This window comes from Pecten maximus, chromosome 11, assembly GCF_902652985.1.
Source record: "Pecten maximus chromosome 11, xPecMax1.1, whole genome shotgun sequence".
Lineage (NCBI taxonomy): Eukaryota > Metazoa > Mollusca > Bivalvia > Pectinida > Pectinidae > Pecten > Pecten maximus.
Window position 1 is genome coordinate 33,681,407 of NC_047025.1, and position 13,841 is coordinate 33,695,247.

Consider the following 13,841-nt stretch of genomic DNA (forward strand, 5'->3'; position numbering starts at 1 on the left):
CATGCAAGAATGGTAAACAAATCGGTCTGGTATTGTTATATAGTGACAAAACTTTGCAAGTGTAAATATATGAACATGGTCAAGAGTTTGTTAATCGAGACAAAGGTCGAGGTCCGTATAGTCTCCCGTACACTGAAAACAAAACACAATAACTGTTTTGCATTATGGTCATTTAATACACAGACTACATGCACATAAAACCCAACCACAAAAATACTATTAATTTGATTTTATTCAACTGAACTACATAATGAAGTGGAAGAAATATGGCCGCAGTATGATCAGAACCCAGGAGGAGAACTGGTAGCCATATAGAACCGAGCATACCAGTGTCACCAATGGTACCACGAGTGACCTGTTCCCCTAGGTTAAACTTTCTGAGGGCGAACTGGACAATGAGTCCCCCATCCGTTTACTAAACCCATGTAACCAATATTACCACCAGCCCACCTTGGTAAATTCATGACTCATGACAAAGTGGACACCTCCCTCCATGGTACCACGGAGGGAGGGGAGACCTGCGGTACCGTCAGAATCCCCATTTTTCATATCAAATAACCAACAACCTGCTGTAGAGCAAAGCTGGTATGAGTATTTAGCCGGATGAGCCCATGTCCCTCTCCGTCTCCCCCTGGGTTCCGCCCCCACCCCTCAAGAGCAAACTGCGACAAATTAAAAATGGTCTCAAAACTTATATATATATGAATTTAAATGAAAATTGTCATTCCCGAATCAATATTTCCCATACAAGTTAAACCAAAAATCATGACTTTGTAGACTATTTCAAGAGTCTTAACAAAACATGTACATGTAAAGTACACCTACGTGTAATTATATGGAATCTCCTTCATTCCAAGTTTTTTGACATGCTTGCATGACAATGTCCAGATCAATTGAATTTAATATAACACAACACAGTCTCACATTTTAGAGTCGTTACCGATTGATCATAATGTTGACTACCAGGTGAAGTCTAGTGTCAAAGTATGTTCATAATTATCACAATATCAAATTTCAATCGCAAAGATATCACACTACAATCGCGAATATGCACAATTTCACTAATCAAGGCACAGACGGCTGTTATAACAGTTCACATCTCATACTCGTGTCCAGCCAGGGATTGTCACAATGGAACACATTAATGCACATACTATAAATACCAGTTTGGTCCATGACAGTCTATAGCTAATGTGCTGGAATATATAGTTCCTGTCCAAGAATCCCGACTCCGTGCTTGATTCTGATCCTCTCTCTAGATAATGTGCACATGACAGAGCTTCCATACATTCAAGTCCTCTACAATACAAAACATTCTGGCAGCATAACAGGTTCAATTGTAATTAAAGGGAGGGAGGGAGGGTTTAAAAATATTGTGCAGACACAATGGCGATATCCAGAAAAAGGAAGTTAAATTCTAGTGGATTTCTGGGTAGAATTTAATTGGGCGCATTCGGTTTACTATAATTTTTGTGTGTTGGGTGCACTCGATATACTGTATGAAACTACAACTATAAGTTACTAAGTATTATTATGGTACACGCAGATAAAATTGACAAACTATAATACAAAACTAACCAAAGGCATTCACTGGTATTAAACACGTTTATCTTGCATTTGATAAACGCCATTAATACACAGACTACATGCACATAAAACCCAACCACAAAAATACTATTAATTTGATTTTATTCAACTGAACTACATAATGAAGTGGAAGAAATATGGCCGCAGTATGATCAGAACCCAGGAGGAGAACTGGTAGCCATATAGAACCGAGCATACCAGTGTCACCAATGGTACCACGAGTGACCTGTTCCCCTAGGTTAAACTTTCTGAGGGCGAACTGGACAATGAGTCCCCCATCCGTTTACTAAACCCATGTAACCAATATTACCACCAGCCCACCTTGGTAAATTCATGACTCATGACAAAGTGGACACCTCCCTCCATGGTACCACGGAGGGAGGGGAGACCTGCGGTACCGTCAGAATCCCCATTTTTCATATCAAATAACCAACAACCTGCTGTAGAGCAAAGCTGGTATGAGTATTTAGCCGGATGAGCCCATGTCCCTCTCCGTCTCCCCCTGGGTTCCGCCACATGAGGGGTTACCTCCCCTCACATCCATACTGCCTATAACCCTAATCTATCCATACCCTACTTTTGACCTCTATAATCCCCGCCCCAACCCCCAACCCTGAACATGTACACAACCCCCTCCTTATTTCGCAAGATTACACCTGACTTGGGACTGGGAAAGTGGACCCTGAATTAGCAGCTATGAAATACTCTAGGGCTCCCTGGTAATTGTTGAGTAGAATACCAATACCTATTGAGGAAAGATGAGTTCCATCCGGGCGATATAATGCAGACTCTGCTGTTTGGATAGTTGGATGGCGCAAAATTTTACCCCCTGACTGCCCTAAATATTGTCTAATAGCTAAATTAATGCGCTTTCGCTTCCTTTCCATGCTAGTGTATGATTTTGCCCCATGCCAATAACCCCGGGGTAGTATTTCAGACCAAATTATGGTAGTACCGGGAGATAATGCTGACAACCTCATAAAGGAACATTTTATGGTTTCTATTAATTCCTTTCCCTTAATGTTGACAACATCATTAGATCCTAGTTGAACAAGGATCATCTCTGGGGGAGAATGTTTACTTAATTCTTTCTGTATGAGGGGATCAAATTCATTCCAAGTCATGCCTCTACGTGTCATCCAACAAATGGAGAAGCCCTTTTGGTCAAGGTTAAGGTTAATACCGCCTGGTCTCTTGGCCGACTCCTTCATACCCCAAAATGGAATTGAAGATCCTATGACCCATATAGTGTGTTGGTGACCTGCAAACATCTTAAAGTGTCTTAGAAATTGGAAATTAAAATTAATTTTAGTGATTCAATAGTGTTTAAAGGTCACTCCTAATTAACACATAATGGTTAGACTTAAATCAAAATATTTAATTAAAATTAAAATATCAATCACAGGGGTACATGTACTTGCATTTCACATATCCCTGTCTGATGACATGCGATTATTATTGCCAGCATGAGTATCTATTCTGGACAAATACGGTATATTTCATATATTTCAACTGAAAATTGTTTCCACAGGAATTCTTATATAATTTGAATAGACGTTGGATTTCCATCGGCCCCAAGCTTGAATTTTCTTTTCAGATATGCCTCGGGATGCTGCCTCGGTAGCAGCACCTATGCGAAAGGAGTGAGTCTTGTATTGTGACCCAGGGATGCGAGCAAATGTTAATGCTTTCTTTAACATGGCTGCTACTTGATATCGCGTTACAGGGGAACCATTCCTATGTATGAATAGTTGTTGATTTGATGCTAGTGGACGGATTGACAAGTACCTGTTCATAAGTGTAACAGGGCAAATATCAGTTTGCTGGTAGTTGTTAATATGTAATGATACCGAGTGACCCTTTTGGTCGGTCTTTGACTCCCGGATTCTTACCTTTAAATGTCTGGATGGAGAGTCGACTATAGTAATATCTGACACTGTCAAAGGACGTGTTTCATGCCCATTACTACGCGAAGCTGAAAATTCACCCACCCTCAAAAAACCAAAAAATGCTAAAGTAAATGCTGCAGTGAATAAATCTGACTCAAATTTAGAACTACATACTGATGAAAGGGAGATAACTAGTTGCCGAAGCAGGGGTAGAGTAATAGGGAGACGCCCATCTATACGCTTGTTACAACGCTGGGCCCCCTCTAGAATTTTTTTAACAATAAAAAAATGTGTATAATCCCGATAACCTTGTATTTTGTGTTCATGGGCTATTCCACTGATATATGTGGAAATTGTAGAAGCAGAATACCCCTTCAATGACATAAAAGATATAAAATGTATTAACTGGTCTGGAGGGACAGGCCATACACCAGCTAAATTATATGAGGACCTGAATGTTTGGAAACACTGCATAGCAGCGCTGTACGTTTTCCATGTATTAACAGCCATTGCATTTTTTAACAATCTATTAGCTTCTGATTTTATATCTCCCATAGATGGGCAGGTATTGGGGTGGGAAAAAGTGCTGCCGCTGGTGCTGCTCGACGAAATCTGGCCCACTGTTGACGAGAAATGGCATCAGCTATAACATTACATCTACCTGAAATGTGTTCAGCCCTGATATTTAAATTAAGTCTCAATGTCAACAAAACTAAAGGCCGCATGATAGACATCACAGTTTTTGATTTGGATGATTTTTTATTGATAATTGTCACCACAGCCTCATTGTCACAATGGAACACAACTTTTTGATTTCTCATTTCACACCCCCATAGACTAATGGATACATATATTGGGAATAACTCTAAAAAAGTTATATCACTAAGAAAGCCCCTATCTAACCAAGATGTGGGCCATGATCCAAATGCCCAAGCACCTTGAAAATATACACCAAACCCCCTATTGTGACCACCTGCACTATCAGTGTACAGTTCTAGAGATGCTGAAGTTTTCCAGTGCATGTCCGGAATAACAGTCACACCATTGTACTTTACAAGGAACGATAACCATAGTTTTATATCGGCCTTCATTGATGCATTAACCCTGATTTTATGATGTGGCATACTAACACCAGCTGTTGTATCAATGAGACGTCGACAAAATGCCCGTCCAGGGGAGATAACTCGGCATGCAAAGTTCAACAAACCAAGAACTGACTGAAGCTGAACCAGTGTAACTTTTGTCACTGATAACAAGCTCTCGAGCTGTTTACACAACTCAACAATTTTGTCTATTGGTAATCTCATAACTAATCCGACTGAATCAAATTCGACTCCGAGAAAACACAAACATGTAGTAGGACCCACCGTTTTTTCATGGGATAATGGTAATCCAATTTCTTTAGAAATACCCTCAAATAATTCTAGTGAATTCTGACACTGATTTGTGTTAGGTTGCCCCCCAAAAAGGAAATCATCCAAATAATGTAGTATGCTGTTGTTGCCAGATTTGTTGACTACTAACCAATTGAGAAAAGTTGAAAATTTTTCGAACATAGCACAACTAATCGAGGCCCCCATTGGTAAACATTTATCATAATAATAGTGTCCCCCAAACTTTATCCCAAGCAAATCAAAATCCTGCGGAGCTATTGGTAGTAGACGGAATGCCGATTTTATGTCTGACTTGGCTAATAAAGCTCCACGACCTAATTTGTTTAACATCTCCGCTGCATCATCAATGCTTGCATACGTCACGCTACATAATTCTGATGGAATGAAATCATTTATAGAATTTTGATCTGGATATGACAGGTGATGTATAACCCTATAATCACCATCCTTTTTCGGAACAAGACCAACGGGTGATACTTGCAACGATGGTAAAGGGGGGTTAACAAAAGGACCAGCTATGCGACCTGCCTCGACTTCTTTATCTAATTTGTTTTTTAGTATTTCAGGGGCCTGTTTTGTGCTAGCTAAGTTTGTCGCCTCGCGAGCTCTGCGAGGACCCATATATTTGAGAGAAAACCCCTCTTTAAATCCTTTATCAATATAATCCCTAACTTCAGTAAGAGGATATTCCTGTAAATACTTCATTAGTTTTTTATAAATTATTGGAGTATTTCCTAAGTTATAAAGGGAACCAGATGGAACAGAAGGGACTGAAATGTCAGGATCTACATGAACAGTTGATATAGTGCTTGAACTATTATTGCCGAGTCATTGTTTACATTTTAGGCTTGGATGTGACCCCCCACAGGTACTACATACATGTCGAAAACGACATTTAGCCCCAAATTTACAGCTTTTACCTCTGTTGAAAGTAAAACAACAACCACTTGACCCAGAATTTGGGTTAGCTGACCGAACAGGCTTAGGGGCAGAAGTACTAGAATTGGTATCAATATTTACATTTGAAATGTTTACTTGGCTAGGGGAGTTGTACATGAGCCACAATTCCGTATCAATGACCCCCCACGAAGAGGATGGATTTCTCGACTTTCGTAACCTGTACTGTTCATCATATTGGACCCAGCCCTGATGACCAGACCTTGACGCTGCCAAGCGAATGTCATGCATATATTTGAGAAGCTCTTGACTTTTTTCTGGAAATTTCTCTAACATGACACTTGAATATATCAGAAAAGCTGATGTCCACGAATGGACACTTGTGATTTGCTTTCCCAGAGTGGAGGGTTTCTTAATAATGAATTTCCCGTCCCTAACGGACAATTCGCCGGACATCTCGCAACCCGCCTCCATCTCTCGCGCCGATTTCAATAGGACACCAAGGTCCAAAAACTCGCCATCCCAAATCTTCTCCCTAATCCTAGCCGGTATATTGTAACCAACCGGGTCGAAAACACTCGGGACTGGTGATGGGCCCCCTAATACTCGTACGTTTGAATTAGCACATGGTAGGGGTATGTCTATAGGCGGTAATAAATTCTCACCCGTATCGCCGCTCATGCCTGCACCACCCTCATGGACCTCAGAACTTCCAGTCTCTCCTACTGTACTAACTCCATGTGTGGCATTCGTCGTTCTGTTCTCAGCTACCTCGGGCCTATCCATCGATGGGGACGCCTTACGTTTTCTTGGCCTAACCCCCACAGCCCTCGCCGATGTTTGGCGGCGTGGTTTCGGTGGCATGTTATTTGAAACAGGACGGATACTCTAATCAATGCATATGACAATTAATGGGGTATATTCCCTCTCCAATTTCACACACAATTATTTTGGAACTAATTACCGTCCTATCCTTTAGCTGAGAGCTTCGATGGCCACAGATGATCACAGATTTAAAAATATTGTGCAGACACAATGGCGATATCCAGAAAAAGGAAGTTAAATTCTAGTGGATTTCTGGGTAGAATTTAATTGGGCGCATTCGATTTACTATAATTTTTGTGTGTTGGGTGCACTCGATATACTGTATGAAACTACAACTATAAGTTACTAAGTAATATTATGGTACACGCAGATAAAATTGACAAACTATAATACAAAACTAACCAAAGGCATTCACTGGTATTAAACACGTTTATCTTGCATTTGATAAACGCCATTAAAATAAATGATTAAAAATATCCCAAGGCGTTTTATGTTATATCAGTAATACCAAATATATTTCACGAGTGGGGCTAATATTTTGATATTTTTCACGCGTGCGCAGCACGAGTGAAAAATATCAAAATATTAGCCATAAAATGTACGAGTGAAATGTATTTGGTATTACTGAAGACACTGTTAGATATTCTGTTTATTACATTTTTTATCAACGAAAAACCTACCCCGTATGCTAACTAGGCCTACAGCGATAAAATTTTGTTTGTAAGCATATAAAATGCAATAAAACGTCGCACTTGTGAAAATATCGATATTCTGTCATACTGTACTCGTGAAATATATGTTATATTAAACGGGAAGCCATTCAATATCCTCTATATATTTCACTGGCAAAAATATACTAAATATATATTTCGCTATTGTCACATCTATATAACTAATGTCACATCTATATAACTAATGTCACATTTGTTTTTGTATTTTCCCATTAACATTACTAATGTCGGATCTGTAATATTTATCTATAACATAACTACAATATTATTTATGTCATCCATATCACTTATGTTACATTTATATCATTTTACATCTATATTACTAATGTCACATCTATATTACTAATGTCACATCTATATTACTATTGTCACATCTAATGTCACATCTATATTACTAATGTCACATCTATATTACTAATGTCACATCTATATTACTAATGTCACATCTATATAACTAATGCCACATCTATATTACTAATGTCACATCTATATTACTAATGTCACATCTATATTACTATTGTCACATCTATATAACTAATGCCACATCTATATTACTAATGTCACATCTATATCATTTTACATCTATATAACTAATGTCACATCTATATTACTAATGTCACATCTATATTACTAATGACACATCTATATTACAACGCCATGTGAATTCTTTATCACTAATGTCACATCTATATTACTAATGTCACATCTATATTACTAATGTCACATCTATATTACTAATGCCACATCTATATAACTAATGTCACATCTATATTACTAATGTCACATCTATATTACTAATGTCACATCTATATTACTTCTGTCGTATTTCAATATTTGCCTTGTCTATGGTATCCCTGTTTATCAACAGGCGACCATCAACTCCAATTCAGACACCAATAACTCGATATTTGACAGCACAAATCAGCCCATACACCATTACTTTTTGTTAGAACAGTTTATTAAATCAACATGTCATACAATAATTTGAATAATGTATACATTATATACTTGGTCAACAATAAACGATGCATTATGTTTTATATTAACAAGGAAAACAACAGTATATGACTAGTACTTTAAAAGTAGGGTAAAATGGAACACGACGGATAGCTTAACCCGCAGAGGAAATTATCTTACCCAAAACTGACATATATGTAACACAATCATTAAGTCATTATCAAATTCAGCATAATTTTATATTTGTGTCTAAAAACTGTAAAGGAGCTACCAGACATTTACTGTGATTGTACTCATTTGAGTATTCACCAAGACATCTGAAGCAAAACTTGAAGTTACAAGAAGGATATTGGCAAGTCATTGTCAAACATCCGGACACATGTTCAATTATACTCCAGCATTTGGGACATGCCCGGCGCTTCAGAACATTACCATAATGTGGTAATTTTGGTGAGTTATGGAGATGTGAAATGATGACGTCATCAGGTAACACATTTGAAGATTCTAGTTCCTGTTGTTTTATTCTGTTTATGTCGAGCCTTTTTCTAAATAACATCTTTTCTGTTCTAGTCATGGCGGCATTTTGAATAATAACGTATGAGCGCCACCTATATCCACACCTGTCTCCCTTGAGATCTGTGACGTATGGACACGTGATTTTAGAACTTCCTTTCTCCAGTTCATGCCAGCAGTAGTCAAACAATGCCTGTGGTGCTGCAATGTAAAAAGCATCGATTACTTAGTACACTCATCGTCTCTAATTGAACTTTCCATTATTTATGTTGAATAAAAAACTTAGATACAGCTATATATATCTTTCAATTACAATGATCTATTCATTAATATATTCAATGAACAAAAATGTCGTCAACAATTGCAAAAGAGCGATGAAGGAATAAAAGGAAGGAGTTTTCTGATTAGTTATTGTAATTGAACTTATTATATCATATAACTTGGGATTGAAAGGAAATACTATTGTAAAATCTACTAACTGATAGAATGTCCACATGGCATTTCGACCCTTTGGTCAGTCGTGTCCAGTGTGATCATGCACGGGTCAGATGATACCTTAACTCGTCTTGACAGCCTTCGTACACGTGACCCTGCTGTGTACACCGCTTCAATAACGTCGCCATGAGTGAAAATTTCATTAAGGAAACAGTCTTTGCCGACGTCAACCTTTTTCCCCAGCCCTTTGATAGTTGCATCAGGCGGAAGATGTTTGAACAAGGCCGACACTTTAGTCGTTTTTCTCTGTAAGAACACAAGAAAGATAGAAATTAAGATACTGGGGCAAAACAGTAGAAAAGATACAGTTTTGGCAGCCTTCTGATGAACAATGCACAAACACCATACCCTATGGAATGTATAATAGGTATATTGTACAAACACCATATTCCATATACAAATGTATAGATATACCATACAAAGGGAGGTAACAAGCCTACGTAATCAATGTATCTACAAATGTAACTGATCAACACTAAGAATAATACATTATCTACCGAACGGATTTAACCTGAACCTGGTAATAAGGTTGTACACCACACCGTGGTTACTGATGTTTGTCGACTGTTAATTACAAAAGGTTTAAAGAAAACAATAGATGGCGAATAGCTTTAATTTCTAACCGAGAAATATATGTAATTAAATGATTACAGACATATCAGTTGTGTGTGTACTGATTATTGACACAAACACAACATTTGTTCGCTCAAGAAAAAAACAAAAACATATATCGTTAGTTTATCATAAAAATACAAATAATTATAATGGCTTTGTTTGACTGAGATACGATACATTATACTTGTACAATCCAATACATGTTTTTAAATTGATGACAATATACTATTAAAACAATAATATCCATATCAAAGCATTAAGACACACTGCTCACATTTTTGAAGCTGTTTTAAAACAAGGCAGGTATATTTACCTCACTAAATCGAATTTGACTTCGCTTTAAATCGGGGTGGATGACAGTTATTTTCATGCTGTCGTTGTACGAGTTTATAATCAGTTACTGGTTGTACCGCCTCTATCGTCGGTGTTACGATCGGTGTCTGCTGGTAAGCCAGTGCTAGCCAGCTTTTATACTTGTGTGGCAGTCATGTCTATATTTAGATAGCGCTTAGTTGAGTCAAGTTGACTGCTTTCAGTTCGTAACGATCATGTCTGAACGGGTCTGGGCAGAACCTAACCTAACAATTCAGTCGTTATCAATACAACTACACTGATAGCACGCGGGGTGTGAGAAATATGCTGGCGTCAGGTTAACGTATGTACAACGTTATTGTAACATTCTGTTTTTCACGTTTGGAACCAGTGCTAGATAACTCGTAAATAAATAGTCTCTTAATGATTAATTGTAACGTTTTCTGACATTTTGTCACATAGCGATTTATGGTAAAGTTTTCTGAAATTTTGTCACATAGGGGTTTATTGTATAACGTTTTCTGACATTTTCTCACATAATGATTCATTGTAACGTTATCTGACATATTGTCACAGAGATTTACCTGCCATTTTGTCACACAGTAATTCTTTGAAACTTTACCTGACATTTTGTCACACAGTAATTCCTTGAAACTTTACCTGACATTTTGTCACACAGTAATTCCTTGAAACTTTACCTGACATTTTGTCACATGGTGATGCATTGTAACCTCATCTGATATTTTCATGGTAATAATCAATATATAATCACCGTTTAATAAGAATTGAGACTTTGATAGAGTAGAGACAAAACAGTAAATAGAGGACCTCGTCAGTGATGCTTAACACCTAGAGTATCGATACCTAGGACTCGTCAGTAATGCTTAACACCTAGAGTGTTGATACCTAGGACTCGTCAATGATGCTAAACACCTAGAGTGTTGATACCTAGGACTCGTCAGAGATGCTAAACACCTAGAGTGTTGATACCTAGGACTCGTCAGTGATGCTAAACACCTAGAGTGTCGATACCTAGGACTCGTCAGTGATGCTAAACACCTAGAGTGTTGATACCTAGGACTCGTCAGTGATGCTTAACACCTAGAGTGTTGATACCTAGGACTCGTCAGAGATGCTAAACACATAGAGTGTTGATACCTAGGACTCGTCAATGATGCTAGACACCAAGATTGTTGATACCTAGGACTCGTCAGAGATGCTTAATACCTAGAGTGTTGATACCTGAGACTCGTCAATGATGATAAACACCTAGAGTGTTGATACCTAGGACTCGTCAATGATGCTAGACACCAAGATTGTTGATACCTAGGACTCGTCATTGATGCTTAACACCTAGAGTGTTGATACCTAGGACTCGTCAGTGATGCTTAACACCTAGAGTGTTGATACCTAGGATTTATCAAATTTCATATCTGCATTACTTATGTCATATCTATATTACTGATGTCACATATTTATAACTAATGTAACATATATCTACATTGCTATATTACTTACTGTACGTATATCAGGAAACATTAGGCGACCATGACCGCCAATTCGACCACCAATAACCCATTATTTGACGCACAAATCAGCACATACACAATAACTTTTTGTTGGAACAGTTTATTTAATCAACATATACATTAATTTGTATAATGCATATATAATTGGTCAACAACAAGCGATGCAATATGTTGTATATATAGTACTTTAAACGTAGGGTAAAATGGAACACGACAGACAGTTTAACCCGCAGAGGAAATTGTTTTTCCAAAACTGACATATATGTTACAAAATTATTAAGTCATTATCAAATTCAGCATGATTTTACATTTGTGTCTAAAAACTGTAATGGATGTTCTTGATTGTTGGCGATCTTACATTCTCGAATGTCCTCTACTACTATTTCTAGATTCGAAAGTACTTGCCGCTTCGTCGTAGATGTTGTTGAATATTTTGTACAAGTCAATCTTATCCCCCCCCCCCCCCCACCCCCTTATCCTTCGGTAGGATAGATTTAGCTTTAGTCGGTGCAGTCTTTTTCTCGATAAACTTAATCTTTGAGAGTGTCCAGACTTCACAGGCATAATCCAAATGTACAAGAACCAATGGCTTGTATAACAAATTCAGTTTCGTCAAAGAAGCGGAATGATCGACTCATGGCAAATGTAGAATTTTTCAATTAGATCGTTTATTGTTTTCACGTGTATGGTCTTCAAAAGTTAAATCTTTGCCTGTAATGGCCCCGGGATCCTTTTCCTTCCCCGTAGACTGTAAAGGTGTATCTCCGAGACTGAATCCTTCCTCCTGGTATAGTGATTGTTTTACCGATGTGCATATGTTTACATTTATCTAGATGAAACTTTAGTAGACAAGTGCCATTCCATTCCAGCAATTTGTTGAGATCTCTTTGGCGTTCTATCTGTTCATCAGGATTATGAAGAGTTTTGAAAATGTTTGTGGCATCACCAAAAAGAAATATCTCAGATTTTAATTTCTTTGCAAGGTCATTAATGTGAATTACGGAGAGTATAGGTCTAAAAACTCATATCTATATTACTAGGGTCATATATCTTTATTACTTATGTCGTATGTATATTACTAATGTCATCGTTATTACTAATGTCATATCATTACATTACTAACGACATCAATTTATTTTACTAATGTCGTATGTATATTACTTATGTCGTATATTTATATTTATATTATATGTTGCATTTGTCTTTATGTCGTTAGTAAACCAAATTGCATTCATGATGCTGTATACTACAATTTACAGTGATTCGGTCAGTGTAGGAATACAGCCCCAGGTGTTGTGTGTTAAACAATGGCCGCCAGTTACTTTCGGCCTAGAGAGCTTTCGAATGCTAGCACTTATATACATAATCCACAACAAAAAATAAAGCAACTTCACAAGTTATGACAGTAATATTTTATAATTTATAAAAAAAATCTAGTCAAAACAAAATACATAATGTAACTGTAAGCGCCGTTCGTGATCTAGGAAATATCAAATTGTCAATGTCGTCTCACTCACAGGGGCTCGTTTTCGAATTTTCAGAAATGCAAGACACAACAACATAAAAAGTCCAGTATTTATATAAAAAAAAAACCGGGAGTATCGACATGGTTTCCGGTTGTGTATGTATACTGGATTTTAGTTTTGTGCTTATTCACTGATGTCAAAGGCCTAGGCTACCTTACAAAATTGAGCCCCTGAAGTTGAAAATCGTCTGCTAAGTTAGCGACACTGATGTGATCGGTAAGACTGGAATCTGTTTCGAACGACATATCCTTGGAATCGTTTTCACCTACTGTCAAGACGACTTTCATTTAAAATTTAAGAACTAATATTCTTCTGAAAATAACGTACATCCAGTCAATAGAAACTTAAGTGTTTCCGAGGAATCGAGTCTGTCCTGTGCAATACCCGTTCAAAGCTGCATCTCTTCTAAATGTTAACCGTATATCATTGCGACGAAAAACGGCTTGGATTTTAAACAATCAGAAATCATGCAATTGTGAATAATTTGACGATATCTACAAATGTATATGAAATAGAAAATGAAGCCAAATTTGTGCAAAACTATTTTATGTGTTTGCTATTAATAACGACA

At 37.5% G+C, this 13,841-nt stretch overlaps 2 protein-coding genes across 2 annotated transcripts; both read right to left on the minus strand.

Annotated features, from left to right (window-relative positions):
- Positions 1 to 214: 214 nt before the first annotated feature.
- On the minus strand, positions 215 to 7,045 carry LOC117337489. The gene is made up of 2 exons (XM_033898489.1): positions 6,433 to 7,045; positions 215 to 4,096 (listed from the first exon to the last, which is right to left on the minus strand). Exons 1-2 carry the CDS (start codon positions 6,629 to 6,631, stop codon positions 3,096 to 3,098), a joined length of 1,200 nt encoding a protein of 399 aa, XP_033754380.1. The 5' UTR covers positions 6,632 to 7,045; the 3' UTR covers positions 215 to 3,095.
- Positions 7,046 to 8,263: 1,218 nt separating this feature from the next.
- On the minus strand, positions 8,264 to 10,363 carry LOC117337490. The gene is made up of 3 exons (XM_033898491.1): positions 10,217 to 10,363; positions 9,273 to 9,534; positions 8,264 to 8,994 (listed from the first exon to the last, which is right to left on the minus strand). Exons 1-3 carry the CDS (start codon positions 10,271 to 10,273, stop codon positions 8,507 to 8,509), a joined length of 807 nt encoding a protein of 268 aa, XP_033754382.1. The 5' UTR covers positions 10,274 to 10,363; the 3' UTR covers positions 8,264 to 8,506.
- Between the last annotated feature and the right edge of the window lie 3,478 nt (positions 10,364 to 13,841).